At 36.1% G+C, this 19,608-nt stretch overlaps 1 protein-coding gene across 3 annotated transcripts in view; it reads right to left on the reverse strand.

Annotated features, from left to right (window-relative positions):
* The window catches only part of rtn4a (reticulon 4a), a 31,120-nt gene extending 11,834 nt beyond the window's left edge, over positions 1-19,286 (reverse strand). The window contains exons 1-2 of one of the 3 annotated variants that reach the window (XM_056459409.1): positions 18,697-19,286; positions 3,130-3,337 (exon numbers count right to left, since the gene is read on the reverse strand). In XM_056459409.1, the coding sequence (XP_056315384.1) occupies positions 3,130-3,337; positions 18,697-19,093 (605 nt within the window). In that variant the 5' untranslated portion in view covers positions 19,094-19,286. Of the gene's footprint in view, positions 1-3,129; positions 3,338-8,256; positions 8,360-14,465; positions 14,650-18,696 lie in introns of those variants that run through there. The other 2 variants (XM_056459410.1, XM_056459411.1) reach the window with 2 other exon arrangements.
* Between the last annotated feature and the right edge of the window lie 322 nt (positions 19,287-19,608).

A 19,608-nucleotide genomic window follows, 5' to 3' on the forward strand; every position in this document is an offset into this window, starting at 1 on the left:
GTTCTCATCCCCTGAGGGAAAAAAAAAAAAAAAAAAAAGAGAAAAAAAAAAAAAGTTGATGGTCACCTAGCAATGACAGATGACAAAGGCATGCACAAAGCATGTTGAGAATGATGAAGCAACCTGCTCACATTTTCCACACACCTTTAGGCGCAATACGTGAATGACTCTTAGGCTGTATAATGTGGACTGACAAAAAAACGATAGTCTGGACGAGGAGTGTATGCTTTCTAAAATGTCGTTTTAAAACAAAAACGCAGTAGTGTATACAGCATCTCAGTTCCTATAGTGTCCACTAGTTCCTATAATGGAGTTCCTAAATTACTTTATAGTGGTGTGAAGGTCTTGTTGTCGTCATGTGCGTTACGCATCAAAACAACGTAATTAGAGTGTTCAAATCACATTTTATTTACCCATCTTAGTGTAAAGCAAATTTTGAAGACTGTCCATCTCTGCTTTCCATCAAGCCCTTTTTAATTTTACTCTCCGAACTGTGCAAAAATGTAGATGACAACTGGCTATTATAATGTCACAAATTACTATGACTCAGAAATCGGACTGCACAGTATATAGGATCAGCATTGATATTGCAAAGTGTGAATCTGCAATAGTCACGTCGCAGGATCTGCAATGTCATGGTGGGATTAATATAACCTAACCAAATGAAGTTCTAAAAGTGTGAAAGATTTTCATTTTAATGTGTTTTTAAGGCCTGTGACTGTAGGCTTTCAAGTGAATTTAAACCATCTGGGCACAAAAAAAAAAAAAAATCTGAAATTTACTATATAAAAGTTAAATTTAGACAATGAACACCATATGATGTTATTATACGTTTGATTATTGCACTTTTTTACCTCATATCTGTTAAACTCCACCGAAAACCACTTAGTGCTGTTTATTTCATTTTTTTCTTTGCTCTATTCTTTTCATCTGTGCTTTATTTTATATTATTACGCAGATGCACTCCCCCACAAAAAACATCCCAACCTATGTAAAATCAGGACTTCTTTCCAAATGCAGTTACTCAAGTCATCTTGTGAAATTATATCACAATATAGAAAATAACGGCAGAAAAAACAAATACCACCATGTTACTTTTTTCCCCCCAATATCAAATATTTCCAATCAGAAATGCACTAATTCTAGTTTTTCTAAAGACCATATCACTTTACCAATAGTTACTTAATGAGCAGCCAGGGAGTTTCTGTCAACAACGCATTTCCAATTGACCATTAATAAAGTTCTATTTCAATTAGGATGATGCTTTTGAAGTAGCTGACAATGCAGTAGACGGCACAGCAAATTACTTGGTTTTGGAACAGAGCCTAGCAGTTTAAATCAAACTAAAGCAGCTGAAACCGGTTTTCTGAGAGATGCAGAGATCACCTTAGTCTCAAAACTTCCAATTTTGGGCTGCACAATACTAAAAAAATATGTGCAACATTGTTGAGTATTGTGATAATGATATTACTTAAGATATGAGATTATTGTAGAAAAATGCTTTTTTATTAGCTACTTTTTGTTATCATTTACATAATATTAAAATAAGGTATTTTCAGATCAGATTAATTCTAAAGCGGACAAAAAAAAGCCAGAGTGCAAGCTTTAACCTTTAAAACACAGTAAGTTAAAACCCTTGCAGATATTCTAACCCTGATTGGCTGTTGTCATTTTCCTCTCTCGTCTCGACTCCCACCATTAATGTGTATTTTCAGCTATAGGTTAGCCTTTGGGCCGCTTCAGCCAATAGCAGAACAGAACTACGGCAGAGGCGGGGATTATGATTGCATCTATCTGATTGGTCAAATTTAGATAAACAACAAATGCTTAAAATAAAAGTAATTTAACACACATCTGTGCTGGGCAACAGTCAATCGAGATTAATTGCATCAATTTAAGTGCGCGAACTGCATATCTTTACTTGTATTGATAAATACATAGGCATTACAAATCAAGGACCTTTTTTAAATCCCCCAGTAGAAGTAGCACCATTCAAGTCCTTACTGAACTTAATTCACTTACACTTAATTTTTAGATTAAATGTCAGAGTAATTATGTTTTGAATGTGTCATTTGCAAAAACTTGAACTGTTTTAAACAGACATGTTCAAAGAACTTTAGGAAAATCTGTCAAATTCAATACTGGCAATATTACAATGGTTTTGGAAATATTGATAAAATGTACATTTGTCATAGCTCTTAAACAAGATTTAAATTAGGGCTGCACAATATATCGTTTGAGCATCGATATCACAATGTATGTATCTGCAATAGTCACGTCGCAGGATTAGATTAAATATTAAAACATAAATATTTTATTAAATATTTATACAATGATTCCCATGTTATTTTGTGTTTGATTGTTTAATTTCTGAGCCTGAATAATGTTAATAAAACCATAAAGCACTGCTTATTTAACTCATCTTTGCTCTGCTGCATTTATATGCTTGTAATGTATTATAAATTACGCACTGGAGCGTTTTAAAGCCACCATTTATCAGAGAATGGCTCATATATCAGCTTATAGACACAAACCAGCCGATCGACATGACTTTAAAACACTCCAGTGTCCCTGTACCTGTGTTTACTCTTAGCAAACAGCGGTGAGTTCTGTAAACTGATGACCTTCACTGCCAATCACAGTCATTTCTGTTGAACACAATGACAAATCAGCAGTGTTTAAGAATATCGCTCAAATGTTCGCGAGAAATGGACGTTTTTACAATTTCAGTATCAATTATTACCGAATTCCAGTATCGTTACAACCCTAATTATGCCAAAACCAACTTTTATTTTGGATGCAATTAATCGTGATTAACTTTTGCCCAACACTATCATGATCTTAATAGTTCTGCGATTATATTGTGCAGCACTGCTCCCCTTCACATCTGAGGCTTAAAAAGTTTGGCTGCGAGTCAAAACCAACCGCGTGTAGTTCAAACATAAGCACCTCGTGTAAGCCCAGAAGCTAAGCTCCGCAGATCTGCCTCCTTACATGAAACTGGAACACAAACTGATCAAAGCAGGATTATCCTAACCGTTTTACACTCTGTGACACAAAGTGAACAAAATAAGGCATGGAAACACGCGAGACCGAAGGCGTTTCAATATGTGTTTTGAAGTCTCTCACTTGAAAGGGTGCCCGTCCTCTGACTTCTGAACAGCTTGTAAAATGCCTTTGTATATCCTGAAGGAGACGGTGACGGACAGCAGGGCCAGGGCTACGTAGGAGAGGACGCTGATGATGCTGCACATGCTGAGGGACAGCAGCAGGAACAGACCAGCTCCAAACACCACCCCCGTCCTCTGCAGATCTCGCCAATACAGCAGCTCCACCACTGAGAGAGAGAAGAAAAATTACATCAGCTAGGCCTGTCATGATATTAGGGCGAGGCGATTTGCCCTAAAATCTAATTCTCAATTAATTTTAACTCAATTATGATTAATGAATGATAATTTTATGTTTTTGCCCTCCTAGTTCACTGACGAGTTTTGTACAGTAAATGTGCTCGCATATTACAAGTGAGAGATTTTTAATGTAGGGTGCATCACTTGATTTTAAAATAATTGAAGTAAACACTAGGGGTGTCAATATTAATTGTTTCTTCGGTGCACCACGATGCAGATGTGGACAATTTGATATCGGTTCAGTAATTATCATAACTGGTTCTTGCGTACTGACGTCTATTTCCTATACGTTATGGCGCAGTAGAATACTATGGTGAAGGAGACGAGGGCGAGAAAATAAAACACTACAACTACTTACAAGCAGTGATTTGTGCGTAATTATCTGCTTGTGAGTTTGCTGGATAGTCTTTTACTGACATTGAAGAAGGTACAGCAAACGAGCTGCCATTTAACTCCTAGTGAAAAATGAACGCTGGTAAAACTCCATCTCTGCTTCTCATTTTGGACATTTGACCCGCTGGCGTGTTTATAAGGTAACTTTTCCTTTCGGCTGTTAAAGCGATACTTGTGGAACCAGACACGAGTGTGCCTGTGGTGCGAGTTTTCTTCTTCACCACGTCTATTACGGATTACCTGTGATGACCGCACATTATGCTCATATATACTGCAAGCGCGGCTGTTCTTCCCGAGTCACTCATCGTGAACATCGCTTTCATTTCTAAAGCCAATCGCAGCCTTTTCTGTTGAGCGGGTGAGGACAATGACCCGTCGTAGAACTCTCTCGACAGCGCTCAAAAAACAAGCAGGATAATATTTACATTAGTTTATTTGCTATAAATATTCATGTAGTCTTCATGTATTTGAGTTTTGTTTAAAACGTTCAACAAGTGTTTTCTTTGAACAGGTAAACTTAAAAAGGTACAGTACATAGATCTTATTGCTTGTATTAAAATGACAAAATTGTATTACAAATCATATATAAATATATTTATTGTTTAATAAAAAAATTCTTAGTGTTGTGAAGAAAAAAATCTAACTGTGTATGGAAAGCATCGTCAGTGCACCGTGATATCGAACTGAACCTAATTGATAGCATGATAATTGTAACTGAACCGTGAGACCAGTGTAGGTTCACACCTTTAGTAAACACACTATCTACTTTATTTATTAAACATCAATGCTGAACAACTGAAATTAAAACACACATTGCCTAAAACGCGGCTCTCCGCACCGCCCACCCTCATCACCACTACCAAACCAACAAATCACTAAGTTTAAGCAACGTGTCGTTGTGACAGTTACATTTTTTAGAGAGGTGTGCAGTTATTCGAAGGCTGTGGCAGACCGTACGCTAGGCAGAAGTATAGTATCAGAATAATATAATAAGCATAAATTATAATATAATAAGTATAAATTAGCCTTGACAAAGTGGGGTCATGTAACTCCACACAGGGTAGGGAAAGAAACAGAGAGAAAAAAAAATAAATAAATAAATAAATAAATTAAAAAAAAATAAATAAATAAAAAAATAAAAAAATTGACCTGGACATAAATTTAAAAAAAAAAAAAAAAAAAAAAAAAAAAAAAAAAAAAATCACATCGAAATAATTGAAATCAACATTCAGAACCTAAAATTGATTAGTCATTCACCCAGCCCTACGATATCTATATTTCTGTTGGACGATATATTGCACCCAAGTATTTTGCGATAAACGATTTTATTGTCATTTTTAAGACCATCTTAAACCACTCATTATATAAAATGTCAAAATAATATCACCACGATGCAAGTGCACTCTTCCAAAGAACACTTGATATTTAATTCTTAAGATTTTAAATAGTCATTTTAACTGTTTAATAATTAGGCATCGGAATTAGAATGTGGAACTGGAAACTTAATAAAAATCTTAAATAATAAAAGTAAAAAAATTAAAAAATAAATATGGGCGATATACATTGCATCACCAAAATGATGACAGGCTTATCATCAGCACTAAAACCAACACATGATCAAACTTTCAGCAGAGAGGAAATGACACACATCTACTGAAGTTCTTTAAACACTCTCTAAATAGCTTTACCAAATTTCAGAGGTGAAAGCGTCTCTCGTCACTTTCATATCTTAGATTAGTGCATCAAGCCAACAAGGACGTTATGGAGAATTCATTAGTGGCAAGTCTATATTAGCTAAATGAATTATCATAACACAGAGCATAATTTAAACGCTAAAAATACATTTTAATTGACTGAATTTAAACATTGTAGATTTTTTGGTTAAATTTAACCACTCTATGTGCACAACATTTTTTTTTTTTTTTACTTCTCTTAGTATATGCCATTCGTGTTAGACAATTCACACAAAACTGAAAATGCTGTCATTATTTACTCATCCAATTCAGCGTTTCCTCTAGGATTTTTTCCAGCTGTGGCCGCATGCCTTTTTTTACACAGATCTACCAACCACCTGTGGTGTTATTTCAATGACAACTTCGAGATCGCATTTATTTAATAGTCTACGAGCATTCGGATCTCTTTGCTTGTCTGCCGATTTTTTTCTGCTCGTGCACAAAACTTCTTGCAAGCCCCCTCAAATACAAGAGAGCGCAGACCTTTTTGTGCGCTCTCAAATAAACGTTGCTGAGGTGCAATTTAGTGCGTTTATGTAACGAGTATGTCTCCTGCATTTAATAGATTTGGAATATTTATTAATGCCTCCGGTATTAATGCGTCGTGAAATAAAGTAAAACTATACATCATGTTTGATGGCCTCACACACCATCACAGTCAGTCAGTCACTCAGCATGTAACCTTAAAGGGTTAAACAAATGACGCACAGCACCACTACAGTTACAGAAAAGTTTGCGCTGTTATAATTCACTTACCTTTTAATACGTTTTGGTGTGATTATCACCCGCTATTAAAAAAATAGAATGTTTTGAATGAGAAGCTGTAATGTAGCTGTGGCAGGATGAATCTTGGCGTGGCGCCCCGCCATGGAAGAATGAATGTGGCGGAAACCATGCAATTGTTCTAAAATGTGAGTTTCTTTCTTCTGTTTAACACAATAGTAGCTAGTTATTTAGAAAGATATTGAAAATCAGCAACCATTAACTTCCATATTATTTATTTTACCTACAATGGCAGTCAATAGTTACTGGCTTCCAACATTCTTCAAATTATCTTCTTTTGTGTTAAACGGAAAAAACCTCAAAGGTTTGTAACCGCTTATGGTGACTTGAGTAACTTCATGTGTAAATTTATTTTTGGAATAATCATACATTTAAAGCATGAATAAAACTTTTCCAGATATTACATACATCTTTATTTTGTTACTTTTTATACAAAGATCTTTCAAATTATGTTAATTTAATGAGTTTAAATGCTAAAACATTGCAACACTTACTTTTTTTTTTTTTTTACATATACTTCATGTCATTTAGTGCCCACAGTATTTTAGTTCAAAAGAGAAATGTTTAGAGATATTTGTAAATATAATAGCCTATATTCATTATCATTAATCTGTTAAGGACGACTTAAAATGTACATTACACTGAATCATTCACGTAAAACATACAGTATTTATGAAACTATAATTAACACATTCAGATATAAACAAACAAAATAGTGTGCATTAGTAAAATAGTGTGTCGCCATTTCTTTAATATATATACTCATTTGTTTTCAATGTAGTTGGTGACAAAAATGACAACTTGTTTTTAAAGATTAAAACTCCAAATCTGAACATTTACATTTATAAAATGAACAGTATTTAAGCTGAAGAACATGAAAGATTGAAGACGCAGAGAGCTCTGCTATGAATAATGGTGGGTTTGCAGATGAGCAGATGGAACAGATCATTTAAATACTCAAATTATGTGTGACCACATTCACACAGAAGCAAAAAGTAATGGTCAAATCAAATTTCATATTTTAAAGTGCAATAATGTTGAACTCTGCCTTTACAGCAAACCAAGTCAGCCTGTGCTAGAGGGAGGATAAAAATAGGACAAACTTCAGTCAGTCAGTCAAGGACCCTTCAATAATTAAACCAAATCCACAATGTGTGCCAATATAACTGATCAGAGTTCATGGTAACCCAGTAATTGAGGTAAAGTTGGTTTCATATTCACACACTCTCCTTAATAATATAATTTCAGAACAGTATTTGCCAATTCTAATTATGGGAATCATACAAGCGGTCAAAGACTATCAAAGTACAACTTTGTTCAGTCAATTAAATAGTGCTAACGTTGCTTTGAAGTCATACTTAAGTGCGATTTTAGACCCAATATTGAAAATTAGCGTGGTAAACGATATAAGGACTGTTAAAATTAACGAATGTGCGAATATAAAACCAACTTTATCTCAATAACTCAGTATACATGCGTTAAATTATCTTTCTTTGCATTTCTAAAGACAAACATTATCCATTTATATATATAAAAACTAGTTTAACGTGATTTAATCAATAACTGTTGGGTCTGCTGAGCTGAACATGCTGCCCTTACTCTTGTACTCCTGCCAAATGACCGTTGCATAAGCTTATCAACACCGAACACTTCAGAAAGTAGTCACAATTTAGAAGACAAACGCATAATGCATACATGTCAGCTCATAAATGTAACAAATATTTACTTATACGGTTATAATGCACGTTTTAAACACTAATGGAGCGGCCTTATCAGCAGCCCATCTATACAAAATACACTTTTATCATCAGAATTTAATCCAAAATCTTCGACAGGGCTTCTAAACACACGATACATTGCCAATGCAAATAAATCTCCTCTGACTGACGAAGGAGGGACACAATTACATACAGTTTAAACGGTGTCAGTCACTAACTAACCTTGTTTGGAATCCATCTCGCTCATCTGCGATCAGACAGCCAGGGCCAAGAACACACGAGAAACACGCCACTCCAGTGACAAATTGTAGTTCCGGTCAAATTTCAAAACAAAAGTCCCGACGCCATGCAGTGCGGTTTTAAGTTTTAGATAATAAAAGTCACAAGTCCAGCATAATAAGTAAAGTTCCACCCACCTGGCATGTATTTTTAATTGTAAAATGTTATATGCTGTTCTTTATATGAAAAAATAAAGAAATAAGGTAAGTTGCCTCAAGTAGGCTATTTTTAGTTGACTAAAAATCATATATTTTATCTTTAACAGGCATAAAAAACAGAGAAATCTTTTAAAAAGACTAAATGGCTTTCAATGTTTAACCTTATATAAATTTTCCATCTGTTTTTTATTTTTATTTTATTTACATATATATTTTTTCTGTAATATGCATAATGTAACACCATTTCTGTTTTCTAACGTTCCAAGTTTCAAAGTTGCTGCAATCTTTTATTGTCAACTGATTTTTAAATCAATAAAAAAAAAAAGTTACCTTACGTAATACCAACAATAAATTATTATTATTATTATTATTATTATTATTATAACAGCTTTTTACTTATGTTCAGCATTATATACAGCTATACTGTAGAAAATCATCTAATGCACACTATTCAATCATTTTAATAAAGGTGTTTCTGAAAATAGACGTAATATACTCAGGCTTAAGATATTGGATCAAAACAGTGAAAACAGCTCCATTATGAAAAAAAAAAAAGATTTATTTCTGTGACCCAAAGCTTTTGTCACAATTCCAGTCTTCAATTCACGCACTACCGAAATCATTCTAATATGCACTAAGGTATAGTTGGTTTTATATTCACACAGTCAGATTTTCTCCTTAATAATATACATTTCAGAAAAGTATTCACTGCGTTTTCTAAACAGTGAAATTATATAGGGCTGGGGGATTAATCGAAATCGACATTCAGAACCTATAAATCGATCAAATATTTCCAGGTCAATTATTTAAATTACTGTTCCTACCGTGTGTAGAGTCACATGATCTCGCTCTGTTAAGGCTGATTTATACTTCTGTGTTGGATTGCATACCAGTGCACCTCAAAAAAAATTTAACTAGACATCACACGTTTGCACTACAATGATGATGATTGGAAGCTGCGCCAGAGATACCTTGAGGCAGCATATTTTCTATTACAATAAAATTATTATTTACGTGACAATATTGGTTTACATAAGATGCAAGAAATGCACCGTTTAAAATATTGTTTACAGGAAATTTTTATTTAGAAGAGATACTGCTTATTTTCTACTTTAGAAAACATTGAAAATAATACATTTTGTTTCCAAAAGTGCGAGTTATTTATTTTCAGTTTTTATGAGAAAAAGTGACTGTTGTTTTAGACGATGTGCGTTTTAATTTCAGTTGTTCAACATTGATGTTCAACAAATAATAATAGATAGTAGATAATGCGTTTCAATTATTCAATTATTTTTTAATTAAGTAATGCACCCTTCATTCAAAAATATCTGACTTGTAATATGTGATTTACTGTACAAAACCTGTCAATGAAATATGAGGTCAAAAAAATAAAATAAACAAAATAGTCGTTCATTAATCGTAATCAAATTAAAACGTTCAATTAATCGAGATTTTGATTTTAGGTCAAATAGCCCAGCTCTAAAATTATATTAGGCGCCAATGACTATTAAAGTAGCATTTAATTGACTGTGAACAAGTGTTTAATGTGGTTTTGAATTCATACTTGCAGGTAATTTCAGTCAGAATATTCAAAGCACTGTGGTAAACAATAGAAGGAGCTGTCGCTGAACGTATGTGCAAATATAAAAACCAACCTTAATCTAATATGCCTATTTTACTGCCATGAATCTAAATTATCCATTTCTAGGTTTACTTATCAATGTTATCAACAGTTAGCTCAGTTTATTTTACATTTTTTGCAGAAACAGTGAGTTTTGTTTTTCTTCAGGAATATAAACAAAAGAATAAAATTCAACATTTTGCCTGTCACTTTTTGCGTTAGCTCAACTATAAAAGATCTGGGTGTCATACTAGACAGCAATTTAACTTTTGAAACTCATATATCCCATGTCAAAAACTGCCTTCTTTCATCTGAGAAATATTGCTAAGTTACGAAGTACGCCATCCATCTCCGATACAGCCAAGCTTGTTCAGGCTTTTATGACTTCTAGGTTGGATTACTGTAATGCTCCGCTCACTGGCTGCCCAGCATCCTCTACTAACAAACTTCAGCTGCCAGAGTTCTTACCAGGTCTAGAAAATATGATCACATCACCCCAATTTTATCCTCTTTACACTGGCTGCCTGTCAAGTTTCGTATTGATTTTAAAATATTGCTTCTTACTTATAAAGATTTAAATAATCCAATAATCTACCCTGTTTATCAAACCAACCTTCTGTCTCACTACAATTCAACCCTCTTTAAGATCTCAAAACTCAGGGCTCCTCGTAGTACCTCGAACAGAAAAGTCGAGTAAAGGAGGTCTAGCCTTCTCCTTTACGGCTCTTAAACTCTGGAATAAACTTCCTGATAATGTCCGAGGCTCAGACACACTCTCGCAGTTCAAAACTAGGATTAAAGACCTATATTTTTAGTAAAACATACACTCAGTGAATAACTTAGCGGTATGATACATGAACGTGGCCCACGCAGGTTATTGCATCTAGTTTATATACACTGAACAGCAGCTACGCCAATTATTCCTTTATTCTCCATTTCCACCTGGGGATACTTATCCCGAGGTCCTCAGACTATGCAGCGCCACTGATTCGATCCAAGACCAGCGACGAGATGATCCCAAGGTTTCCATAATCCTGGACCAGGCTGTATCCTGAGCAGCTACTGTGGTGGTCATGGAGGAGTGGAGAGCATGAGACGCTCTGGGGACAGACGAGTCTCGCTGACATCCAGCTTCTCCAGCACCTAGACTGCAGCTCTGCACAAGACGTTTGGCCAGTGGAGAAATGGTCGTGCCCAACTGAGTCTGGTTTCTCTCAAGGTTTTTTAATTCTTCACTTTCATCAATTGGTGAAGTTTTTTCCTCGCCGCTGTCGCCACTGGCTTGCATGGTTCGGGACCTGTAGAGCTGCGCATTGATGGATTTGCTCTTCAGTATTTGGACTCTCAGTAGTGATTATTAAACCACACTGAACCGAGCAAAACTGAACTTAAACACTGAAAACTGAACTGACACAGTTTCAATTTACTATGATTTTCTATGTGAAGCTGATTTGACACAATCAACATTGTAAAAGCGCTATACAAATAAAGGTGAATTGAATTTGAGATGAATTTAAATATTCTAACCACAAATGTTTGAATAAATAGTAGCACATGTTAAATGCTAGTGGCTAATGATCAAATTTCTTTTTAAAAGGGAAATATCCAGACATAAAGACTGAAAGCCATCGGTAATAAACATCTCCAAACACAAAATACGACTAGTGCAACTCAAACTGCGATAAGTCCCCAAAAATGAAATGACAGTCTGAAATGAAACTATTCAAAATGGCCAGATCTGATCTTATCAGCACATATTTCACAAGCCTTAAATTCAGACACTATGTACCCTAGGTGTGTCTCTCCAGGAAACCCACTGGTAAGCCAACATTCACAAGGGTTCACAAAAGTTTAATGTCAGACGTCACACTCCAATACATGCTCCCAGCTTAAATTTCATTGCCACAATCAGTGCCAACTCAAACGGCACCACAGACCCTCCAGAAATACCAAATAGACCTGTCATGATAAAGAATTTTTGTTGTGCGAAATAGGGTCACAAAAATTATTGCAATAAGTAATATTAAGATCATTTTATACTCTATTTTTATATATTATTGAGATCATGTATAATTCTAATACAACAGCATAGTACTGTAAATAGCCACAAGCACTTTCAAGGGACAAAGACTTCCCATTATTAAAAGATAATTCGATGTTAAAAATGTACGAGTATGTTAAAGGAATGTTAAAATGCCTATTAAATATACACAATCACTGGCTACTTTATTAGGTACACCTGTCCAAGTGCTCGGTAATGAAAATTTCTAATCAGCCAATCCCATGGCAGCAACTCAATGCATTTAGGCATGTAGGCATGATCAAGACGATCAGCCGCAGTTCAAACTGAACATCAGAATGGGGAAGAAAGGTGATTTAAGTGACTTTGAACATGGCATGATTGTTAGTGCCAGATGGGCTGGTCTGAGAATTTCAGCTGATCTGCTGGCATTTTCCCGCACAACCATCTCTAGGGTTTACAGAGAATGGTCGGAAAAGAGAAAATATCCAGTGAGTGGCAGTTCTGTGGGCGCAAATGCCTTGATGCCAGAGGAGAATGGCTAGACTGGTTCGAGCTGATAGAAAGGCAACAGTAACTCAAATAACCACTCATTACAACCGAGGTATGCAGAAGAGCATTTCTGAACGCACAACACATCGAACCTTGAGGCAGATGAGCTACAGCAGCAGAAGACCACACCGGGTGCCACTCCTGTCAGCCAAGAACAGGAAACGGAGGCTACGATTCATACAGGCTCGCAATTGGACAACAGAAGATTGGAAAAACATGGCCTGGTCTGATGAGTCTTGATTTCTGCTGCAGCACAAGGATGGTGGATCAGAATTTGGCGTCAACAATATGAACGCTTGGATCCATCCTGCCTTGTATTAATGGTTCTGGCTGGTGGTGTAATGTTGTGGGGGATATTTTCTTGGCACATTTTGGGCCCATTAGTACCAATTGAGCATCGTGTCAACACCACAGCCAACCAGAGTATTGTTGCGGACCATGTCCATCACTTTATCCTTCCAGCAGAATAACACGCCATGTCACAAAGCACGAATCCTCTCAGATTGGTTTCTTGAACATGAAAATGAATTCACTGTACTCCAATGGCCTCCACAGTCACCAGAACTCAATCCATTAAAGCACCTTTGGGATGTAGTGGAACGGGAGATTGAAATCATGGATGTGCAGCTAACAAATCTGCAGCAACTGTGTGACACTGTCATATCAATATATACCAAAATGTCTGAGGAATATTTCCAGTACCTTGTTGAATCTATGCCACGAAGGATAAAAGGCAGTTCTCAAGGCAAAAGGGTGTCCAACCCAATGTTGTGGTCTTTAGCGAATGCTAATGACGTTACATTTGTGTACGGAGCAGTGAAAGCACACTTGTTGTTCTGATTTCTATTACGGTTTCAAAAAGAAGTTGGTTGTTTTTCCATTTATAATTTAAATACTTCAACAAACCCTGCTGCTTATTACCTTAATGTCAGCATGTTTATGTCCTAATTTCATAAAGCGAATATAACAGGAGTACAACACTTGTTTTGCTTTTTGTTTATTTCTATTTTGAATATTTAGATAAGTTTTATTCATTTAAAAGGTTTAAAAATATCAAAATTAAACTTGGTATGTGGCTTTTCAATTCTGTAATGAACATTTTTATACATTATTATTACCTATATAAAGATTTTTTTTTAAATCTGATGAAATCGAAATAAAAATAAATAAATAAAAGAAAAAGAAAAAATCACCCATCATCCAACTAATCGATTATCAAACTAATCAGTAGCTGCAGCCCTATTGTAAAGTAATATTTTTTGTCTTTTAGTAGAAATATTAGAGAGACTAGCTTTCTGTATTAGATGTGTTGTAAACCTTAACTAAGCTAAATAAATAAATAAATAAATAAATAAATAATAAATAAATAAATGTCTTAACTTTAGTTACTCTGCTCTCAAAATCATTCCACATAAAATTACACAAATTTTGTGAAGAAAAAAATCTTTTGAAAAAAAAATACTTTGAATTGGTGCATCATATATCCTTTATCTAATTTTCAAATGCAGAATGCGCAGTGAGTCCAGCATTCGGGCAGCAAGCGGGATGTTTGCCAAACAGCATTCTCTGGCTGAGGGATAAATGCTTGCCGTTGCAATATGCTTTGTAATCAAGACACCCCAGACCATTTACTCAGCGTGACTAGAACATTCTCTCCCACAAGCACCTTCACAAGCAATACCTTAAAACCAGAGCAAACATCCTCCGTTTGACTTGCTTACTTAAACAAACCCCAAATGAAAAGAATAATAGTACATTAGTTAATATTATAGTCAATTTAGCGCAAAAAAAAAGTTTATACCCTGTTCTTTCCAGTGTTTAATCTCCATCCCTGAGGTTGTCATAGATGTGGTGTTATCTGAATTGGCGTGCATCGGTCATATATCCAGTCAGGGGTCTGCAGAAGAGGTGTTCGGGGGGTGAGGAAGGAGGTACGAGTCTCTGGCTGGAGCAGGACAGGACTGAAGGGGGCAGAGAGATGTACCGGGTCTTCTAGCAGAGCTGCCTCGATCACGTTCTGCAAAGGCCAGCACTGCTGAGGTCAGCTGACCACATTCAAAAGGTGCTGGACGGAGTGTACTGGTAACATGAGGTTTTAGCATCAGCTGGGGCGCTCTACAATACAGCCATCATTTGGGTTCCTGATGTAATACTCAATAGGGTGTCCGCTGAAGAGTAATTTCATGCAAATGTCAACCTTGCCATAAAAAAACAATTAAGTTTTCAGCAAAATAGCAAAACCCTTTCTAAGTTTTCTGAGTAGGTTTGTCAAACGATGATATTTGATTTACCACACAAGTGGCAATTTCACATCTGTTTCCCATCCGTCACTTCCATAATGAAGCTTTTTTCTTCAAGAATGCAAAAATGTTAAAGGGCACCTATTTTACCCTTTTTACAAGATGTAAAATAAGCCTCCAGAATGTATCTGTAAAGTATCAGCTCAAAATACTCATCAGTAGGCCCACACGGAATCTGCGCGCGCAGAATTCCGCAGATTTTCAGCCCATCATTGATTCTGTTTATTTACTTGAGTAAATGTGTGTAAATTTATATTTATTCAGTTTTTAAATAAATATTATTAATATTATTGATTAATAGGATTTATTTACAATATAGTTTGTAAAGTACTATTTTCATTTTTTTTGTAGATGTATTATATGAGAGAAATACTTTGTTTATCAAATAAAGTGGATCTAAATGGATTTGCATTGTAAACATTAAATAGAAGTTAAAAAGGTATTACTGTTTATTTCTAATATTAAGGTTTTAGTTATGATGCTGCCAAAATCATTCCGCATAAATTCGCAGATTTTTACCAAAATTCTGCGCAGAAATAGCAAAAAATTTCCGCAGATTCCATCTGGTCCTACTCATCATTATAGGCTGCAGATTATGCCTGTTTTTGGTGTCTGAATACAGTGTAGGTCTTTTTGTAGCCTGTGGCTTTAAATGCAAATGAGCTGCTTCTCCTCACCCACCATTCCCACGTGCATGTCTGCTTCTTATGCGTTACAGCAGATAAACAGCAGTCAGTGATCAAGACAGATATGAATGAAGCTGAAATACAGCTCATTAGTCAAAAATACCAAGTACGCTTATTTAATGTATTAGTGGTGGAGATTATTCAAGCCTTTCTGATATGAGGAGTCTCACACAAATCCCATTTGCAGTACATACCCACACATACGAGCGTTTACTGACACCATGCGGCCATGGCTGATATAGAACTGCATTGAGTGATCGGCATGACTCACGGCCTCTGCCTTGCACGTAGTCCTGCATTTATACTTCTACATGCTGTTTGTGTTGCTCTGCAATAACACTTCTGAAGCACTAGTTGGCAGTATGTTATGTTCCTCTGTGTAGAGTTTCATGGGTGTTTTCTAAATGCTACAAGCAGCTCAAACTCAAGCTACGGTCACACCGGGCTTTGTGTGTGCGAAATTCTGTCGTGCGGCGCTGCGAAAAGGGGCGGGATTAAACAAGATGATTAGACATTAATAAAGCGAGCGATTGCTCCATGTTTTTAATTTCTGTCTAGAGAGGTCCTGTTTTGATGCTCAATTCATCTCACGCAGTCAAGTGATCCGATTTCGCAGGTTAGAGTTCACCAAGTTTGAACTTTGCACCGCAGCAACCTGCAAAACTCGACGCATGACCCCGCGTTTCCGGTCTGACGCATTCGCGTGCGTATGAATGGAAGTCTATGGAAGGAAAAGTCAAGTGTGACCGCACCTTAACTCATTCAGAGGCGGGAACTGGCAGACGAGCAACATCTTTAAATCACAAGGTAAACGAAACAACAGTCTTCATCTGGAACTCCTTCACAGGACTCTACACTTGTAAACACTCGCTCCATCGGGCTCGCGGCTCTCAGCACTGCACACACTCGTCACCGCTACCAAGCCAATCAAATCACAGAGCTTGCGATACGTGTCGTTGTGGCACGTGGTTAAATCTTTTTGAGAGGTGCACGTGAGCATCGGCATCAGCCACAGAACGGGGAATGAGACCGCGCGAAGGCTGCGCCGGATCATATGAGTGTGCTTGACACAGAAGTATAAAGCCGCCTTTACATAGCAATTTTACTGTGTATTTTACAAACATGCTCTGTTTTAAAAACATATTTTAAACTTATAATACTTAAAACTGTAAAATCACAGAGCGTTAAACAGATATTTTAATCCGTTTCTTCAAAAAAATATTCTGTGGACAATTATATACATGTTATTAAAGAAGCATGATGCCTGTCAATCAATTTAGCAGGTGGGGAAACTGGACTCCTACATCATGTTGGGCCTCAGAATCATTGTGATTTGGATCCTATTTTAACGTCTCAAAAAAAAAAAAAAAAAAAAAAAAGAGACTTGTTGGGTTTATATCACACCAATATGATTGATAGTAGATACATTATACTACACAGTTCTTTCCAAACAGTTGATTTTCATCATTGGTGCCCTTTAAATAAAATAAAATCAATCATTTTTGAACTCTAGAGAGACAACTCTTATCATTTTGATTAGTTTTGTTTCTTTTGGGTTGTGCAGCTTAATTCACAGAATTTCTAAAAAGTTTGTTGCATCTCGCATACTTTTTTGGTCACATCCATAAAGCATGTTTATTCCCCTCAATTTAAATCTAAAGAAGTGTTATTGATATTTGATATAGATTTTTCTGATCCCATAACTCTGTGGTAAGTTGTTTTAGAAAAAAATAAAGAGATGTAAATGTATGACCGGAAAATACTGTCAAGATATATCTGGTCCATTCACATATTTAAATATCCTACATGGCACATGCTATGAAATAACACTTGAAATTAATGAATTATTTGATAAAATATCAAAAGAAAAAGGCATATAAAAATGGGGGGGGGGGGTCCACTATTTCAAATTGACATAGCGGTAACGAAATTATGAATCTGGTGTCTGTAGTAATCGAATTTACAGCATTTGTAGATGTAAAAGATTGGAGGTCAGGTCACCTAAGCCTAATTTTAAGTTAACTTATTATAGTTTACAAATTGAAGTGGATTGAACATAAAACAATTACGTTGACACAAAAAACCTTAAGAATTGTGTTGTTTCAGCTCATTTTAAATAAGTAGTGTGAACAAAAGCGAACGTCACTTTGAGTATGCCCTTTAGTCTAAAATGATTATGGCCTCAGTGTATAATGGATGATTTATGAAGCCCATTTTGACTGTGGGTCATTGCAACTCCCTCAATGTCAGTGACACTTCTGAGTAAACTCTGCCTCCAGCTAAACTGACCTTTATTCAGTCTGTTATGTACAATAGGGAGGTGAATATCAAGTGTGTGAAGCTCAATTTAAACGCCATTTTGTTTCCGACTTTAAAAAAAAAAACGGAATTATTAAACCTATTAAGAAGGTTTATTCATTTGAATAACTTTACATTTAAACAAAATGCTCAATATTGAGCAATATAATCTTTTATGTCGTCGTCGTTTTTAATTTTGCAATGCTTCACATTGTCCACAAGATGTCAGTAAAGTGGCGTCATCACCATGACATGGAAATTTTTTAATTTTCTTAATCATCAGTTTCATAACGCTGCTCATCCACGTGATTAAAAAAAGATGATTAAAAAATATATAAACGTATCTGAGAAGTCTGTATTCTGTGGTACTTTCCATAAAAGACATGAGTAACAAAAGTAATTAAATACATTTTGACAAAAAACTTCAATTTAAAACCAGTTTTTGAGATCTAAAAGCAATAAAATGAGACTTGTGTAAAATTAAAAACATCAAGAAGGTTAATGCGACACAGAAAGACGGTAAAAAGTCACTTAGACTTCAGTAATGTAGGTAATGTGAATTATTTAAACGGATCTGACGTAACGTTAGTGTCAATTGATCATGGTGTAACATGAGGGTGGATAAACTTGGCTTAAAAGTTGGTTATGTATATACACATTACAGATACAGACAAGTTAGCTAACGTTAAATAAATTACATCTCCAAATGATAACATTTATATTCATAAAGTAACATTAAATTACTTACATGAACACGAAGAGTTAAATTTACATGGTGCTACTGTTGGCTTCTCTTCTTTTGCTTCGGGTTTTGCCTGTTTTGGGGATGCGTCTCCAAACGAGCTGATCGGCGCTGGTTTTGGAGCTTCTGGCTCTGGTTTAATGGTGGATGATGGTTCTGGTTCTCCAAAGTCCAGCAGCGGCTCTTCTTTACGTGGCATTGTGGACCTGTGTCTCTCCAGCGCATCTTTCGCTCCCCCGGCCAGATCTAAAATACCCTCCACCTCGGGAACATTAGCCTGTGCCTCCCGACTCGAGAAATCTTCGTCCATCAGAGAGTTCGCCTGTTTTTCTGCTCGAAATTCTCCTTCATCATCGTGATGAACGTCATATGAAGGTGTCGTGGAGCTTATTTGATCATCCATTGTTGCGAATGTGTCGACAGAAACGTTATTTTAAAGTAACTTCAAGATGCGCCCGAGCTCCTTTCCGAGTTAAATGTTTCAGAAACAGGTATTTTGAAAAGTTCAAAAACACGCGAACGACAGTGCAGCAGGTTCAACGAAGGCCCAAACCGCAGAAACGGCGCAAATGTTCCACTAGACGCTTAGTTAGGGAAGTGTATGTAAATGTGGGCTATTTTACCCAACTCTTTATTGGCTGAAGAGTAAAAAGGGGCGATCCGGCAACGCCCACACGCTTCCTTGCGTGCTGCACAACGCGCTTAATTAGGGGCGGTTATGCAGGATTGTGGTTGTTTTATTGGGTGAGCGCTGAAGGGGGCGGGGTTGCCACGCCTATCCTCTGTGTCACCCTGAAGAGAAAAGTATGTGGAAAATGTCTGAGTGATGGATTTCAAAGAGCCTAAAGCGGTTTGAAAATGCACTTGATAGTGCGCTCTCAGGCTACCTTCAATATATAGCAAGACTTTTTCTGTCTC

The sequence above is a fragment of the Danio aesculapii genome, chromosome 6, assembly GCF_903798145.1.
Source record: "Danio aesculapii chromosome 6, fDanAes4.1, whole genome shotgun sequence".
In the NCBI taxonomy this organism is placed as follows: domain Eukaryota; kingdom Metazoa; phylum Chordata; class Actinopteri; order Cypriniformes; family Danionidae; genus Danio; species Danio aesculapii.